Consider the following 19,786-nt stretch of genomic DNA (forward strand, 5'->3'; position numbering starts at 1 on the left):
ATATATAGCACTTTTTTTTATAACAAAGTCTTTCCTATATATAAGGGACAGACCAAAATGTACTGGGGGGGAGGGGGCTGGTCCAACTCAAGGTGTCGTAAAAAAATATGCACCCCCTTCCCCAAGGTAAAAAATATTTTCATATGACCCACCCCTTGTACATTAAAATAAATGGAACACCCTCCCCTATCGTAGAATGAGCTAAAAATCATGTTTACGACCCTGTGTTTATAAACATGGATATCGACTTCTGCATACTTTTGTTTCACAGTCGATGGGCCAAAAGGTTCGGGGTTTGCCGACCACCCCGGACGAGCCATATTTATAATTATATAAAACATATGCAAAGAGTTTTCCACTGACAGCTTTCTGTGCCAGTGCACTGCCACAACCAGTAAACAAAGCATACCGACTTCTGGCACTTCGATATCATGGTTTGTGTTTTCAACACCGCAATAAATAGACTATGTCAATCTCCACAAACAGAAAATACTTCCCTCCCTACCTTGTAGTTCTACCCAGTAAAGAAGACTTGACAATCTCTGAATGACATTCAACTTTTTGGTGTTTTGTAACAGATGAGTCTTTCCATTCATCAATTGGTTGCTGCACAGTTTGAATTGATAGATTGATTTTATTTGTCAGTAAAAAACCAAAAAAAAAACATATATACACACAGATTTTTTAAATAAGTCTGGGACTTATTTCCACTGTGGTCCCTATTTTCTACAAATACAATTACAGAGATACAGACACATTGCAGAGATAGAGATGTATTACAGAGATACAGACACATTACAGAGATAGAGATGTATTACAGAGATACAGACACATTACAGAGATAGAGATGTATTACAGAGATACAGACACATTACAGAGATAGAGATGTATTACAGAGATACAGACACATTACAGAGATAGAGATGTATTACAGAGATACAGACACATTACAGAGATAGAGATGTATTACAGAGATACAGACACATTACAGAGATAGAGATGTATTACAGAGATACAGACACATTACAGAGATAGAGATGTATTACAGAGATACAGACACATTGCAGAGATAGAGATGTATTACAGAGATACAGACACATTGCAGAGATAGAGATGTATTACAGAGATACAGACACATTACAGAGATAGAGATGTATTACAGAGATACAGACACATTACAGAGATAGAGATGTATTACAGAGATACAGACACATTACAGAGATAGAGATGTATTACAGAGATACAGACACATTACAGAGATAGAGATGTATTACAGAGATACAGACACATTACAGAGATAGAGATGTATTACAGAGATACAGACACATTACAGAGATAGAGATGTATTACAGAGATACAGACACATTACAGAGATAGAGATGTATTACAGAGATACAGACACATTACAGAGATAGAGATGTATTACAGAGATACAGACACATTACAGAGATAGAGATGTATTACAGAGATACAGACACATTACAGAGATAGAGATGTATTACAGAGATACAGACACATTACAGAGATAGAGATGTATTACAGAGATACAGGCACATTACAGAGATACAGACACATTACAGAGATAGAGACGCATTACAGAGATACAGACACATTACAGAGATACAGACACATTACAGAGATAGAGATGTATTACAGAGATACAGACACATTACAGAGATAGAGATGTATTACAGAGATACAGACACATTACAGAGATAGAGATGTATTACAGAGATACAGACACATTACAGAGATAGAGATGTATTACAGAGATACAGACAAATTACAGAGATAAAGATGAAAAAATACCCAACCTCCAGATGAGTATGAGGGGGCAGTTTAAGTCCAATTCTTACCAGCTTGTTTGGCTAGTAGCGTATTCTTTCGATGTTTAGGGCTGCTGGTGAACCATGAGGTGCAGGCATAATCAAAGTGACACAGGACTAGCACACTAGCTAGGCTTCCATCCAATTGGCGACAGATTTTTTGTGCAATATTCTAAAATCTTCATAAAAAGAATATGCCATCTCAGAGTTTTCTTTAGGAAACAAGGGAAGGGAAGATCTTAATTTACTGGACATTTAAGACATTTTACAAGGCATCCATATGCATCCAGCTCCATCAATAAACAAGAGATATTGGCCCAATGAGCCACATTTACGTGTCCTTAAACAGCCTATAACAAATTACAAAAACACTATTCCTTGTGTTTTGATGTGTATCATATGCGAACTTTATAACCTATTTTTTTTTATTGGTTTTTAGGCTACTTTGCTAAAACATTAATTGTCCACCTCACGGTTCAGCTGTCAGACATTTGAGCACTGCATGCATAAGGCCTATGGGCTTAGGTGTCCACTGTACGATATTAACATTTGAATAAATACATATAGCCTATATAAAGGAAGAGAAGCTTAGACCTAACCCTAGAGCGATAGAGAGAGATATGCCTGTGACATGCTACAACACCGACCTGCATTTCTTTATGTGAGACGGCTACTGCGTCTGTTATACAGATATAGAGTGCAGAAGGATGGTAATTTGTTCATTTTCAATCCAAATATTTTGTATAAAGATAAGCATTATATTGTTAGATTATAGAAGTAACTCTGGTAGGTCTGAAATAAGTCTTCCTCGCCTCAAGTTCAACTGTCAGAGTCCGATTGGAGCGCCGGGGCGCATTGCCGTTACATCATAGGCCTGCAGTAGCTAAAGCTAAATAACAGCCACACCATAACAAACCTTCACAAATGTTTCAACATTTTATTAGGATAATGTCAAAAGTAAGTCAAGTCATTATTTTTAGGGAAAATACAAGCAGAAGAGCAAATGTAAATCAGGGAAAAAACCCACTGCCCAATAAAAAACCACACAACCTTCCCCCGTTTTGGACCACCCTCCCCCAAGTAAATTTTGATCTGTCCCTAACACGTTCCTATAACAAGGTCTTTCCTATGTAAAACTGTCCCAATATCAAAAAACGGATGCATATCTGATGGTGTTATGTTCATAAACCTTCCAGCCGTCTCATGTGTAATAATCAACATCAAAGAAGACTTTGCTATAACATGACAAATGTAGTTCCACATCTGATATTGTTGCATGTCTCAAGTCTGTAAAGGTTGTACAAAAGAGTCCCAAATATTTCACAACAACAAAGACTAAATTGTTACAAACTATTTCAGCATCAGAGACACGTCATTGTCTTGTGTCAAACAAATTCAGTAACACATATTGTCATGTACAGTATTCACAGTTCCATACCTTGTGTCCATTCCGACATTTCCTAACAACAACAGTATCTGAATAACGCCATTAAAATCACACTTTGTGCTCTACAATTAGTGTAGCCATTACAGAATTACCATAGCAACTCTTGAACACTGCATACTACAGGGAGAGGCAACAAGGGAAGTGGGGCTGCTTTCATAACATAACCTGGTTTGTGCATCGTCAACTGTCCTGGTGTGACTCTTGAGCCTTAGAAAAGTGAGAACACTCCGGCTTTGACACTCTGACCTGTCAAGCCCAGTTTAAGTCAATGCTGCACTGGTAATTATATTAGCAAGGATTCTAAGGCTAAGCACCACCAGTGGAGATGGTGTGAGAAAAACAATAAGCATTTCCATTACGCGAGAAGCGTAATTAGCTATTATATCAGATGTTCCTGTCGTTGGAACGGTAATTGTTGGTGGAGTGATAATTTTATTCAGCCAATATTTTTAGTGCACAGGAGAAAGTGCTAACTTGAGCTTGAAGGGGGCAATCTGCAGTTCAAACAACAACAAAGTGTTCACCCCACCACTGATTTGGTAAACAGCTGAGGGATGGGGCTGGAGAAATGTAATCACTTTCAAATTCGATGCAAGGACTGACTACCGTAGCTTTAGTTTCTACCATGTTTTGAGGCTATACAGTGTGTTTTTTACAATTACAGTGTTTATAAACAATGAAGTAAAACAAGTTTATATTTTCGGGTTCTCATGGGGTAAACCAGTTCATGAGGCATTTCTAAGTTATATTCTTCAAGGATCAATGTGTATATATCACTCATTTCAAAGTCCAAAAACCTATGTAAAAATCGCATATTGCCTCTTTAAGTATGATGAAGATCTCTCCTGTTGTGACCGACGCACCACAAGACACAAACACGGACACAAACTCTGTGTGTCATATCATACACAGTACACACAGCAGTGACATCTAAAGTGCCTTCAGAAATATATTTACACCCCTTGACATTTTTCACATTTTGTTGGGTTACAAAGTGTGATTAAAATTGATGTAATTGTATTTTTTGTCAGCTATCTCCACAAAATACTCGAATGTCAAAGTGGCAGAAAAATTATATATATTTTTTAAATGTAATGGAATATAAAGCACTAATATGTCTTGATTAGATAATCCTTAGATATTCAACCCCCTGAGTCAATACATTATATAAATACCTTTGGCAGCAAATCCAGCTGTGAGTCTTTCTGAGTAAGTAGCTAAGAGCTTTGCACACCTGGATTGTACAATATTTGTGCATTATTCTTTTAAAAATGATTTACTCTCTGTCAAGTTGGTTGTTGATCAGTGCTAGACAGCCATTTTTAAGTGTTGCCATAGATTTTCAAGCCGATTTAAATCAAAACTGTAACTAGGCCACTCAAGAACATTCAATGTTGTCTTGGTAAGCAACTTCAGTGTATATTTGGCCTTGTGTTTTAGATAGTTGTCCAGCTGGTAGGTGACTTTGTCTCCCAGTGTCTGTTGGACAGCAGACTGAACCAAGTTTTCCTGCAGGTTTTTGCCTGTGTTTAGCGCTATTTCATTTATTTCTATCCCCAACAAAAACTCCCTAGTCTTTGCCAATGCCAAGCATACCCATAACATGATGCAACCACCACCATGCTTGAAAATATGAAGAGTGGTACTCAGTGATGTGTTGTGTTGGATTTGCCTTAAACATAACACTTTGTATTCAGGACAAAAAAAGTTATTACTTTAGTGCCTTATTGGAAACAGGATGCATGTTTTGGAATATTTGTATTCTGTACAGGCTTCCTTCTTTTCACTCTGTAATTTATGTTAGTATTTTGGAGTAACTGCAATGTTGTTGATCCCTCCTCAGTTTTCTCCAATCACAGCTATTAAACTCTTTAAAATCACCATTGGCCTCATGGTGAAATCCCTAAGCGGTTTCCTTCCTCGCCGGCAACTGAGTTTGGAAAGGTGCCTGCATCTTTGTAGTGAATGGGTGTATTGATACATCATCCAAAGTGTAATTAATAACTGCACTATGCTTATTTGCAAAATATTGGAAAACCTCCCTTGTCTTTGTGGTTGAATCTGTGCTTGAAATTCACTGCTCGACTGAGGGACCTTACAGATAATTGTATGTGTGGAGAACAGAGATGAGATAGTCATTCAAAAATCACGTTAAACACTATTATTGCAGTCTATGCAACTTATTATGTGACTTGTTAAGCAAACTTTTACTGCTGAACTGATTTAGGCTTGCCGTGACAAAAGGGTTGGAGACTTATTGCCTCAAGACATTTCAGCTTTTCATTTTGAATTAATATATGAACACTTCTAAAAACATAATTCCACTTTGACATTATGGGGTAGATCAGTGACATAAAATCTCAATTTAATCAATCTTCAATTCAGGCTGTCACACAACAACATTTGGAAAAAGTCAAGGGGTGTGAATACTTTCTGAATAAATGTTTGTCTATACTCTGTCACTACTGTCATACGTCTTTATGTCACTACCGCAATTTGGGCTTCTTTGCATTGACAACACTCTCTCTCTCTTTCTATACTGAAACCACATAATTTCCTCGTGCATGTTGACAAACACGTTGCTTTAGTATGCAGTTAAAGATTGACTGACATTAAAGGAGAATGTACTAACGATTTTGTTGAAGTGTATGTGTATGTTTGTGTTCCCACGTGTGTGTGTGTGTGTGTGTGTGTGTGTGCGTGCGTTGTGTGCGTGCATGTGCATGCGTTCCCGTGTGTGTCTGTCTGAGTGTGTGTGCGTGCGTGCGTGTGTGTGGGAGTTAGAAGGGAGAGTGTTCTTATCTTCCTGGCGCAGGATTCCTCGTCCCCCATCAGGGGGGTAATCTCCCCAGCTGCCACATAGATAGAGGCAGACACAGGCAGACAGTATCTCAATGAAGTCTGCAGCAACCCCCACTGCATGCATAAACTAAATCACCACGCTCTTAGAACACATCCTTAGCACAGGTCCAGGATCATCTTACCCTGCCTAAATCCAAACCTTAACCATTCTAGAGGGGAAAATCCAAAACTGACTGTTGGTCAGTTTCTAGGAGTAACTAGACTGATTTTATTAGAGCACCTTCAATTAAAGATCGACAAGTGTATCCCTGCAGCGCTTCCCATCCTTATTTTTTTTCTACAAGCCTCGTTCTCATATTGGAAAACAGCTAGACTCCTGTAATAGCACTTAACGTATGCCTCAACTTCCAAAACCCTCTCCCTTTCCAGTGACTGTGTTGCTAATAGTTGTATCTCCCTGTTCCTGCAGAGGGTCAGACCTCAAACCAGCAGAAGCCTAGTGTTCCCCCTCTTCTATCCATCAGCTTTGAAGTTACAGGTAGGTGCTTTAGACCAATCTGAACCTCCTCTCTCTGCCTTGTAGACCGCATTCTTCTCCCCCTTGCTGCTTCTGTCTTCTACTTTATCCCTTTTCCTTCCTAATAATGTGTCTCAGTTGCAGTGGGTACTGTACACATGCATTTCTGTTTTGATGGATGATACTATGACGGTGTTTTGATAGGTTGGCCTCTCCGCAGATTTTGCGTCTCAAGTGGTGTAGTTTTCTGAAACAGTAACATGTGGTTTCAACTAAGTTTGAGCATAAACGCTTTCAAGAAGTGGTATGGGAAAAGGACAACAAAGTATTTGCCTGGCACGTCGAGACGAGTTTTTAAGCTTTTGTGGGAATGGCGAAATAACTCAGTGTTGTTTTTCCAAATGGAATATGCAAAGCATCTGTGAGACGTTTTTCCTCCTGTTTTTCTACTCTGGCACACAATAAGCAACACTCACATTAGTTGCACTAGGGGACATTTGCCATTGTAGTTTCATTGCAATGCAGGAAATACAAGCACATTGTATAAGTTGTGTAATGAAGATGCTGGGTTTTTCTTTATCACAAACACCACTAATCTGTTGGTCGACAATTTCTATTCAGAATGGTTTGATGTACTTAGATTTAAATCTGTTCTACACACTAATAATAGAAGGATTATCAGGCTTATCAAATGCAGTATTTGACTATTTGTAAGGGAATAATGCCTTTTGCATATCAATTTCAAAGCTGCGCTTGCTTTCGCTGTACGTTGGGTATAATTATTTTTCAGCTCTCTTGACTTGATAAGACTTGAAGCGCTGAATGGATTGTTGGAGCTGTCAGAGTTAGGGAGAGAGACGTTTGAGGACATCTTGGTCTTCACTTCCAGCTTAGTGAGAAAGTGTGTTTGTGTACAAGTGCAATTGATTGAAAGTGTTGCAACCGTTGATGCAATGTTTGGATCATAGATTGAGTGTCTGTACGTGTATGTGCATATTTACAGGTGTATGTGTCTACATGTGTGCGTACGTGCATTTGTGCATGTGTGTGTGTGTACGTCTGTTTGTGTCCACATGTGTGCCCACGTGCCTCTGCACATTGCATCTGTGCGTGTGTGTGTTCATATGCTGTGGCAGAGGGGTGTCAATTAGACAGTGTAGCCAATGGTAGTGGATTTTGCTTTGGACAATCTGTCAGGTGATCAAGAGCCTTTGTTGCATCAACCAGAACAACCGGCGCTTTGCTGCGTCCCAAAACAGCTTTGATGTGACAGACACATAAAACCACCCACCAAACGTTCCACTCCAACTCCAAACAAACCCATTTATTCAAGTGCATTTAAGAAACATCCAGAAAATGGCGTCTCACAGTCGGCTTCACTTATCCTCCTGCCGAGAAAAACAACCTCTCTTTTGTTCCTTTGCGTGAAGTGAAGTTCCTCTGCGGGAATATACGCATTGTGTGTACAGCTTCTAAATCTGAAGCGTTTACAACAGGGGAATCATAGCACTGGATTATTCTTCATAGAATATGTATGAGAGGAGACACTGCAGCTCTCTCACACCTTCGGTACAGCCTTCATGTGTCTTCAGTGAGAGTGTAAGGCCTTGCTTCATGTTGTTTCAAGTGTTAGATAGCACTGAAAGGTTCATTAGAGTTCATTTATCACCCTGAAATGCTAAAGGTATGCTAACAGTGGGGTGATTATAACAAAGGGAAATTAGAAGGAATATGGCAGCACTTCACACACTGTAGACCTCTACTGTGGGTTTCATGTGCTCTCTTCTGGGACCTTATGTACCGTGCAGGCGTGCTTAAAAGGAAAAGCCAATGTTTTTTTCCCCGTTTGGCATTCTCCTCTGCATTGTCATAACCAAGCACACTAGTAAACATTCTGCATGAAGACAAGTACGGGATGAGATCAAACCGATAAATGGAAAATATACTCAGCCGATTCCAAGAAAATACTTAAATACAGTACTACAGGTGGATCTAATCTAACAGTTCATCTATTTCTCAGTATTTGTCTGGTTATATCGGTATTTTTCAGAATATATCAGTATATTTATGACCATGTTGGTATGTACACTCCCCAAAGTATTTGTTTGGACAGTGAAGCTACAACGTTTAATTTAGCTCTATACTCCAGCATTTTGGATTTGAGATCAAATGTTTCACACAGAATGTCACTTTTTGTTTGAGGGTATTTCCATACATATCTGTTTTACCGTTAAGAAATGTAAAATACTTTATGTATCTAGTCCGCCCATTTGAAGGTGCCAAGTATTTGGACAAATTCACTTATGTGTAGTAAAAAACAAAAAAGCCATATTTCTAGCATGAAATAATTACATCAAGCTTTTGCAGTTTGTTTTGGTTGTGTTTCAGATGATGTTGTGCACAATAGAAATGAATGGTAAATAATGTATCTTTATCTTTAACTCTGCATTGTTGGAAAAGGCCCCGCTATTCTACTGTTAGTCTACACCTGTTGTTTATGAAGCATTTGACAAATCTAATTTTATTTGATTTCATGTGTACCCTGATTACGGATAATCACGAACTATGATGAGTGAGAAAGTTACAGAGGCGTAAATATCATATTCCCCAAAAAAAGCTAATGGTGAGAGGTTAGCATGTCTTGGGGGTATGATATTTGTGCCTTCTGTAACTTTGTCACTCAAATGGGGGGACTACATACATTTCATATGAGGCGACTGTACAGAATGTCACCTTTAATTTGAGGGTATTTTCATTTGTATTTGCCTCATATGAAACATTTTTTATCTCAAATCCAAAATGATGGAGTATAGAGCCAAATTTAATGTTTTTGCTTCACTGTACAAATAAATACATAGGGGTGTGTACATATATTTCTGAATATATCAGTATATTTCTGACTATAATGTAAGTATATTTGAATGTTCCTTATTTCCATGCCCCAAGCATCCCGTCCTGTGGACAGCAAGCTGTGTGGGGGTCCCGTCCCCAACACGTCCCAGCTGTGTCACATCCTCTGTCCCATCGAGTGTGAAGTGTCCCCATGGGGGGCCTGGGGACCCTGCACCTATGAGAACTGTGATGTCCAAGAAGGGAAGAAAGGTGAGTGGATAAGGCTCCGAGTGGGACTATCGTATGTCGATCACACTTTATTTGGATAGTCCCATGTAGATGATCTACGGATGGTCATATTATTAACAAACTCTCTGTTAATAAACAAATGCTTGCTACGGTTAGGGTTAGGGTTAGGGTTAGGTTTAGGGTTAGGATAAGGGTTAAGGTTAGGGCCAGGGTTACTGTCTACTGATAGTGAGTTGAAATGTTGTTGAGAGTTATTGAACAGTTATAAACCATCTACTTGGGACTATCCAAATGAAGTGTTGCCTGTATATCCGCTGCAAGGCCTTAGTGGGTACGGGTTGGAATGTTTCAGGTGACTGTGGCTATATTTGATGTCGTAATGCTAGCATAACGCTTTCAGAACACATATGTGGTATTATGTGTTTTAATATACATTGTATGTTCCTCTTATCAATCTAATGTCAACTGCCATACCACTGACATGTATGTCATATGATTGTTATATGATAAATATTTGCCATCAGGTATGCATGGTGTTATGGAATTTACAGAACATGGCGTTGTTTCAGAAGATTATACAGTAATTATCTGTGCATATATAGTAGTTGGTGTTATTGTAGCCATTGTAAGGTCCTCTTGAATAAACATATTCTGGCATGAAGGTAGTATCTAACATCTGTGGGTGGTCCAACACCCACATGATAATTACACGCTGGCTCTTCACAATGAAATCCTCTCTTTTGTATCAATTTATGGTCAGTATGATCACAGTATCTGGTAAAGTGCCAACAATTAACTGGGCAATTATTTGCTTGCACTTGTACACTAACCCTAATCTTATCATAGTAACATATCCATTTATTCTATTTCGAGAGAACTGTTGAAGAGATCAATTCCAAAGGAGGACAATTAGGCATATTATGTATTTTTTCAGAATTATTATATATTTTTTCATATGGTTTTATGTATTTTTCATGATATATTTTTCATATTAAATGGAATAATGTGTATTTTTCTTTCGACAGGTTTTAAACTGAGGAAACGGGAGATCAGCAATGAGCCAACAGGTGGACCAGGGAACTGTCCTCACCTGGTGGAGGCTGTCCCATGTGACGAACCCAGCTGCTGGGACTGGCGCCTGGTCAGCCTGGATGAGTGTATCCCCGACGGGGAGCTGCCGTGTGGCCCCGGGACACAGATACCTCAGGTCCAGTGTGTCAACAGCACTGGTGAGGAAAATCATAGTAATAACCAATTATCGGAAAAAGATTATTTCAATTGGATTTTTCCCTCGTTAATTCCATTAAACTTAGTCTCCATAATCGTTGCTGTGTGATTGTAGATAAAGCTCTGTGATTGCAGTCTATAGGTTTATTGATTCGGTTAATGCTCATTATAGTCCTTTATTTTTAGTTTGCATGACTAATTAATGTAGAACACTGCCAACAGGCAAAACTGATTGAAATGACGTCGTTAAGAAGTTATTTCAACCAGTATTGCCTGCTAAGCAAGCATAGTACAACAAAACTGTACTATAGTATTCTGACTTACTATTATGCTCAGAATCCACCACATTGTTAGCTCAGCTCCCTGATACCCCCCCCCCCCCCCAAAGAGTAGCCCACCACTTCCAGATTAACTATTTACATCTGTGATGAGTAAAGGTATCCGCATGCTTCCCAGCCGAAAACAGTTCGGAAAAGATTGTGCATACAGTGCATTCGGAAAGTATTCAGACCCTTTGACTTTTTTCACATTTTGTTACACTACAACCTTAATCTCAAATTGATTGAATAAAAATGTCTCCTCATCAATCTACAACAATACCCCATAATGACAAAGTGAAGTTCACAAGATCCCCAAGAACACAGTGGCCTCCATCATTCTTAAATGGAAGAAGTTTGGAACCACCAAGACTCTTCCTAGAGCTGGCTGCCCAGCCAAACTGAGCAATTGGGGGAGAAGGGCCTTTGTGAGGGAGGTGGCCAAGAACCTGATGGTTGGTCTGACAGAGCTCTAGAGTTCCTCTGTGGAGATGGGAGAACCTTCCAGAAGGACAACCATCTCTGCAGCACCCCACCAATCAGGCCTTCATGATAGAGTGGCCAGATGGAAGCTACTCCTCAGTTTTCTTGTTTTTCAAGCGAAGGTCTTTTAAGGGAGTATGCGAGCACACTCATTTAGTTCGGCTAGGCACCAGCAGAACTGAAGCATGCTGACGCCTTAAGTCAGGGTCTCACCCTCTGGATGAAAAATCATGTTGCTCAAGGTGACCTCTCTACCAACCCTCTAACTTACGCCTATACTGTAAGTGAGTGAAGAGCTGGAGACGACTAGAGAGAGAATGGTGTTTAGCTGCCCTGCCATTTATCATGGCTGCCATTTATCAAGGAGTTCTCTCCAGACGCCCTCCCCCACCTCGCATCCCCCTCCCAGTCTCCTTTAACGCTTCCCTAGCTCAGCATAGCCACATATTGCCCTCCCTCCTTTTCACTCTCTCAGCCAGAGCAATTAAACCCTGCTCGCACTAAATCAAATCAATTCTCTCTGGCCCTGAGTCTCGGGGACTCCCTTAACTTTGCAGCTACGTGGTTTTACTGTTCCAATTTATTACTGAAGAATGTTTGACTGAAGACAATGGCAGTCGTTGCAGAGAGATGCTGTCTGGGTTTTTGAGCAGGTTTCAGAATGTGGGTGTAATTGACAAAGATGCTATGTTACCAATCCCAAGTATAGTCACCATTCCTAGTTTGAGTGTTAACTAAGAGATATAGAGAGATATCAAAGAGAGAGAGCGATAGACACAGGCACCGTAATGGATTGAGTCCAAATCATACTCCTACGATACTCCTTTGACAATGACCTCTTGTCATCCTCCTAATTCTGAAATATATTTAAAAAGTTCCTCATCCTACGTTACATTGTCATCTCACCTCGTACAGGACACATACTGTACATGTACATCCTCTAGTGGCATTCAGGGTTATTGCCAGGTCAGGTGATGTCTTCCTGGTAGCTTTGTGAGAGGCACAACCTCTTTGTGTTTTTCTGCCTATCTTGACTGGCGTTGACCGATTTCCCCTGTCTCCGCTGATGGAAATTGATTTGTTGTGTTATGATTTCGTGCTACTTTTTGCCCTAGAGACTCTGGGCTCAATGTCTGTCTGCCATACTGAGGCTGAATTGTATGATACTGCCACACCAACAACAAACAGCTACACCACAGACAAAAGTCTATACAAATGTCATTGAAACTCCACTGTCGATACTGAGCGTTTCTGATCTGTACTGGTATTAATATTGTTCTGACTCATTTAATAGGAACCGTTTTTCTCAGTTCACTAAGCCTGGAGTTTTTCTAATAAAGGGTGTTCTGTTCATTCGTGTTTCCGCCACCGTGAGAGCCACTGGGTTTCCCTGTCACTTCGCATTTCCACACTGTCTCGGTTCAGTCACGATTGGTTCACTGAATACTCCTCAAAGTGTCATCTTAATGTAAAGGCAGGCCGGTCGGAGGGTTTGAAGCTCAACTCATCCTCAGCCTGAAATTGCAAAAACAAACCGTCGGAAGATACGTATTTACAATGCAGAGCCATTGTGTTGCTCATTTGGAGTGCTGAGAAATGTTTTGAATTCAAGTTCATTGCAACAATATTTCCTAATATTTTTCCTAATTTCATAATTAATCAACATCTTCTTCTTTTTTTTAAACAACAGAAAATCCGGTGTATCTATGTCAAACGGTTTTGTTATATTTCAGTCTTCTGTGACGTATATAAAGTGTAATATTGGGATGCAAACTCAAAATGTTATACATTTCAACTGTATATCTGACATGGTACAGGTGGCTGTAAGCCCATAACCATGTGTGTGAGGAATATACTTTTGTTTCAAAGTAGATCGGTTTGTGTGACCCTGATTTAGCCCACTTCAGTAAAAGGTTAACCTGTTAAAAGCACATACAGAATATGTGGCGTTATAGTATAACCCACTTAAGCAGTCATGAATCACAAATGTGTAAGAGTAAAATGTTTAAGTCCCATGTGAGTTTGTACTTACTTTTTCCAAAGCTAATTCAGTATTCAGATCGAGTTGCGTTGAGAATAGCGACATCATTATTAATGTATGGTAGAGATTATCCGTGCACGCTATTAAACAGTTACCAAACATTTGATCCAACTGTGATGTCAAAAGGAAGACAACAGATCAAGTTGAATGTCTATGTTAATGAATTGTGTGGGTTGAAATTGATTAGCGTTCAATGACACTAAGGAAACAATATATATAAACAAGCCCGCCAATAGACTAGGACATTGTGGTGTGGTTTATTGTTTTGTAGACATTATAATGGGGGGTGGGTAACCTAGTGGTTTGAATCCCTGAGCTGACTAGGTGAAAAAATCTGTCGTTGTGCCTTGAGCAAGGCACTTAACCCTAATTGCTCCTGTAAATAGCTCTGGATAAGAGTCTTAGAGATTTTTTCTGTATTGAAAAGGTATATAAAAGTTCAATCAATTATTGTTTTTCTATTGTTAGAATGGCGTGCATTCCTTGACCGTACCGTTCTTTGTGCCACCCAGGTGACATGGTGGACAAGGAGCTGTGTGGGGGAGCCTCTGCCCCTGAGCCCATCGCCTGTAATGTGCCTTGCCCTAAGGACTGTGTCCTCAGCGACTGGACCTCCTGGTCCTCCTGCTCCCAAACCTGTTCCAGCAAAACCATCGAGGGCAAGCAGCTGAGGACCCGCTCCATACTGGCCTACAACGCTGGCGAAGGTGACTATGAGACTATGTACTGTAGATGGTGTACCGTTCTGTACGGTCTGTGTTGTATATCTACTGGAGTGGTAATACACCATGTTAAGGGGGTCTTTCTCTTTGTATAGCTTTCAAGTCACACTGACCTTCAAAGTGTCTGTCTGTCTGTCTGTCTGTCTGTCTGTCTGTCTGTCTGTCTGTCTGTCTGTCTGTCTGTCTGTCTGTCTGTCTGTCTGTCTGTCTGTCTGTCTGTCTGTCTGTCTGTCTGTCTGTCTGTCTGTCTGTCTGTCTGTCTGTCTGTCTGTCTGTCTGTCTGTCTGTCTGTCTTTATTGTTTTCATTGAAACATTTGGCTAAACGTTGATCTGCATGTTGTTTAACTCCCCACAGTAACTGCAATGGTAGTGGCATGGATCACAGTGATGGAGGGTAACACTTGTGATTGAAACTAGCTGTTAGCTACATTTAACCTTAGCGATATGTTGACACATGACAAAATAATAGGATTTCTGTCAATGTTTATAGACTTTACTGTAGCTACAGTTGAAGTCGGAAGTTTACATACACTTAGGTTGGAGTCATTAAAACTTGTTTTTCAACCACTCCACAAATTTCTTGTTAACAAACTATAGTTTTGGCAAGTCGGTTAGGACATCTACTTTGTGCATGACACAAGTAATTTTTCCAACAATTGTTTACAGATAGATTATTTAACTTATAATTCACTGTATCACAATTCCAGTGGGTCAGAAGTTTACATACACTAAGTTGACTGTGCCTTTAAACAGCTTGGAAAATTCCAGAAAATGATGTCATGGCTTCAGAAGCTTCTGATAGGATAATTGACATCATTTGAGTCAATTGGAGGTGTACCTGTGGATGTATTTCAAGGCCTACCTTCAAACTCAGTGCCTTTTGGCTTGACATCATGGGAAAATCAAAAGAAATCAGCCAAGACCTCAGAAAAATAATTGTAGACCTCCACACGTCTGGTTCATCCTTGGGAGCAATTTCCAAATGCCTGAAGATACCACGTTCATCTGTACAAAAAATAGTACGCAAGTATAAACACCATGGGACCACGCAGCCATCATACCGCTCAAGAAGGTCTCCTAGAGATGAACGTACTTTAGTGTGAAAAGTGCAAATCAATCGCAGAACAACAGCAAAGGACCTTGTGAAGATGCTGGAGGAAACAGGTGAAAAGTATCTATATCCACAGTAAAACGACTCCTATATCGACATAACCTGAAAGGCCGCTCAGCAAGGAAGAAGCCACTGCTCCAAAACTGCCATAAAAAAAGCCAGACTACAGTTTGCAACTGCACATGGGGACAAAGATCGTACTTTTTGGAGAAATGTCCTCTGGTCTGATGAAACAAAAATAGAACTGTTTGGCCATAATGATCATCGTGAAGCATGGGGGTGGCAACATCATGTTGTGGGGGTGCATTGCTGCAGGAGGGACTGGTGCACTTCATAAAATAGATGGCATCATGAGGAAGAAAAATTATGCAGATATATTGAAGCAACATCTCAAGACATCAGTCAAGAAGTTAAAGCTTGGTCGCAAATGGTTCTTCCAAATGGACAATGACCCCAAGCATACTTCCAAAGTTGTGGCAAAATGGCTTAAGGACAACAAAGTCAAGGTATTGGAGTGGCCATCACAAAGCCCTGACCTCAATTCTATAGAAAATTTGTGGGCAGAACTGAAAAAGCGTGTGCGAGCAATGAGGCCTACAAACCTGACTCAGTTACACCAGCCAAAATTCTCCCAACTTATTTTTGGAAGCTTGTGGAAGGCTACCCAAAACGTTTGACCCAAGTTAAACAATTTAACGGCAATGCTACCAAATACTAATTGAGTGTTTGTAAACTTCTGGCCCACTGGGAATGTGATGAAAGATATAGAAGCTGAAATAAATCATTCTCTCTACTATTATTCTGACATTTCACATTCTTAAAATCAAGTGGTGATCCTAACTGACCTAAGACAGGGAATTTTTACTAGGATTAAATGTCAGGAATTGTGAAAAACTGAGTTTAAATATTATTGGCTAATGTGTATGTAAACTTCCGACTTCAACTGTATACCTCGACAGCCTTTGGGCACCATAGGTTTGATTTAAAATCCTTGTAACACTAGATGTAGTGAAATAAGTAGTTGCTTTTGGTTTTGTTGTTGTAAGTAAGTATAACTAATTCTTCAAATGTATTTACACATTCTCATATCTTGATTTGAGAATTTTAACATTCTATATCAATGTTTTCTAAAGGTCTTTCAAGGGTGCCAAAGTTTCCAAAGCTTTTTGGTACATTCTATTTTTATCTTAAAAATTATTATTAGTAGTAGTAGTAGTAGTAGTAGTAGTAGTAGTAGTAGTAGTAGTAGTAGTAGTAGTAGTAGTAGTAGTAGCAGCAGTAGTAGTAGTAGTAACAGTAGTAGTAGTAGCAGGTGATGAGTAGTAGATATCGTAAGCGTAGAGAGTTGGGTAGATGATTTAAAGGGGCAAATCATTGTTGAAACAATAGAAAAGTGTACTCCCCGTTACTGTTTCAGTAAAACGCTGCAGGATGAGGCTGGAGAAATGTAACCACTCTAAAATGTATAGACAGAGCTATGGATGCAAGGATTGATTATCCATTATATCAAAATGATGGTTGTAAACCTGTTTTGAGGCTGTACAGTGTTTGTTTACATTGACTTTGTTTATAAACATTGGAGTAAAACAAGCTTAGAATTTAGGTTCTGATGGGGTACGACAGTTAAACTAAGTTTATTAGGCATTTTTTAAGTTATATTCTTCTAGTCGGTACATATCAATCATTTATAAGTCCAAAAATGGATACAGAAACTGCATATTGGCCCTTTAAAGTTTTTCTGATTGGTGTTCTTCCCCACCAATGTGGAAAGTCTTCACATCATTATGTATGCTACTTCAATATTTTTTTTTTCCTTTTACTCTCGAAGAATACCTCCCAAAAGATAGATATTTTAGCAGGCAAGTGTGCCGTCTGTTAGGTGATCCCAATCCAGTATGTCATAATCCGCATACTAAATGTAACCGTGCTAGCTCAGACACCCAATACATTATGGATGTCTTTCCGAGTACATTTTATGAATAAGTCAGAAAAGTGATGAAATTCATACCGCAAACATGAATGAACCCATATTCTATGAGCCGCATCCGTTGAGTAGCAGTAAAGCGATCCCACTTGTCACAATAAGACTGGACTGATGTTGCTTCACCATTCATAAATCATCCACTACAACTCCCTGTAGAATCGACGTAGACCTTTACCTCTGCCCAACCCAAACCACTTTTCTAGGTCAGTCTGGGCACCATCTGTGGCTTATTTGTCTGGTTAGTTTACACTATTGGCAGATCCAGCAAACCGACATGGTTAGTCAGCAGAAAGGAAGGAGGAGGAGGTCTGTTCATTTGCCATCAGGTTTAGATTAGTCTGAGTTGGCATTCCACATAGTCCGGCCTGTGAACAACACCACTGCTGCTCATTATGGAATAGGTTGGTTTTCATCTCAGGATGTTGCAGGTGTGGAGGACTTACAGTCCCACAATGCCCCTTCATCACTGCCCAAACCTGTAAGTGTCTGCAATTACTCTGAAGCACTAAGGGCTCTGAATCAACCCACCTGCCTCCACTGAGCAGAGATGAGAGAGAGAGTGACTGACAGACAGAAGAGAGAGAGAGAGCGCGTGAGAGAGAGCGAGAGAGAGATAGAGAGAGAGAGAGGTGAGGAAGGGACAGAGTGATGTTGGATGTGTTGGTGGAGGTGGAGAAGTGGGCTGGTAATCAGACTTGCAACTAGCAGTAGGAGGAGATGAATCGTCTGAGCCTCAAAGTGGGCTGGAGGATTAAAATACATTGTCAATCACCGGGGGAGGTCAAGCCTTTCAACACCATCATGGACTGTCACTATCAGTAATTGGCTGAATCTTTCAGACTTTGTTATGGCAGAATCTGTCATTATTTAATGAGGGCTTCATGTATAAGCCAGAGCCTCCCTAACTGATGACATTGGGACTACCCTGTATATGTGTGTGGTGTGGTAGAGAATTTGAACTTATTGCTTTTTACATGTTGCACTGTCGTTGTGCACGATGCCGAACCTCTATCAAGTAACTCATCAGCTTGCCCTTTCTATGTGTGTGCGTTTGTTTGTGCGTGTGCATGTGTGCGTGCATGTTCCTAGGTGGTGGCATGTGCCCCAACAGCAGTTCCCTGCAGGAGGTGCGTAACTGCAACGAGCATGCATGTACGGTGTACCACTGGCAGACTGGCCCCTGGGGCCCCTGTACTGAAGACCCCTCAGCCTCAGCCCTCAACACCACCACTGGCCCCAGGTCTGCTGCCGGCCCCAACACCAGTGGGCAGGGCCCCTGCTCCCAGGGCATGCAGACACGCAAGGTCATCTGTGTCCGGGTCAACGTGGGACAGGTGCCGCCCAAGAAGTAAGAACATTTAGGCCCTAGGTGTGTGCACGTGCGTGAGTGTGTGTGTCTGTGTGTGTGTGTGTGAGAGAGAGAGTTAGAAAGTTAGTTAGAAAGGTATGACAAGAAGTCATACAGTATGAAGAGCAGCTCTCAAGCCCTATCTCTACTCCACAGGCAAACCCAGATAAATAAATATATGTGCCGTCCCAAACAGGCTAATTAACCGTGTTCATTTAGGCCAGTGTAATTTCCCACTGATGATAATGACAGTAATTAAGTGGCTTTGATTCTTTAAGGCAATTAAATCACCACAAGACGAGAGATGCAGGATGTCTATGGTTTGCAATGCAGAACATACACCGCAGCCTCAAAATGCATCAATAAGTTTACTTTACAGTTAGCCTAAAGTTGTGCTCTTGCATGGGGTGCCGATTTGCTTTGCTAGGCTTATCTAGGTGGGATGTTATGTTTATTTAACGAATTAACCTGCTGTATTTAAGATCCAGAAATCTTAACCGTAAGTCTACGGTTTACGGATCTGCTATCCAAGGTCCTGAAGTAACTTTCACCTGGCAGGATAAAACCTCCCAGTCCAAGGTGCTGGGCCATTATAGGCTTTGCTATGGAGTCCATATCCTTTTAAGGCCACGGTATTTTGCCTTTGTTATGAAATAACTTTGCTGCATGTTTTGCATTCTTTCAAGCCACTGTTGCTCTTAAAGAGGCTGCCCCCTGTCATGGTGGATTAGGTTAAGACCGCTAAAGCTGGCAAAGCTCCAAAAGTGCCTTCTCTCAGTGCTTTGTCTTTAAGTCCTTTGTTGTGAAGGGATAGTTCATTCTAAAATCAATATTTGTCAGTCATTGTAAGACTTCAAAAGTGGTCTTATGTCAGGGTGC

At 40.3% G+C, this 19,786-nt stretch overlaps 1 protein-coding gene across 1 annotated transcript in view; it reads left to right on the top strand.

The window, feature by feature from the left end:
• Positions 1-19,786, top strand: part of LOC106605193 (thrombospondin type-1 domain-containing protein 7A) — a 99,303-nt gene that overhangs the window by 45,238 nt on the left and 34,279 nt on the right. The window contains exons 5-8 of the mRNA XM_045718411.1: positions 9,539-9,694; positions 10,699-10,902; positions 14,254-14,448; positions 18,649-18,907. Of these exons, the coding sequence (XP_045574367.1) occupies positions 9,539-9,694; positions 10,699-10,902; positions 14,254-14,448; positions 18,649-18,907 (814 nt within the window). The remainder of the gene's footprint in view (positions 1-9,538; positions 9,695-10,698; positions 10,903-14,253; positions 14,449-18,648; positions 18,908-19,786) is intronic.

This window comes from Salmo salar, chromosome ssa05 (genome assembly GCF_905237065.1).
Source record: "Salmo salar chromosome ssa05, Ssal_v3.1, whole genome shotgun sequence".
Lineage (NCBI taxonomy): Eukaryota > Metazoa > Chordata > Actinopteri > Salmoniformes > Salmonidae > Salmo > Salmo salar.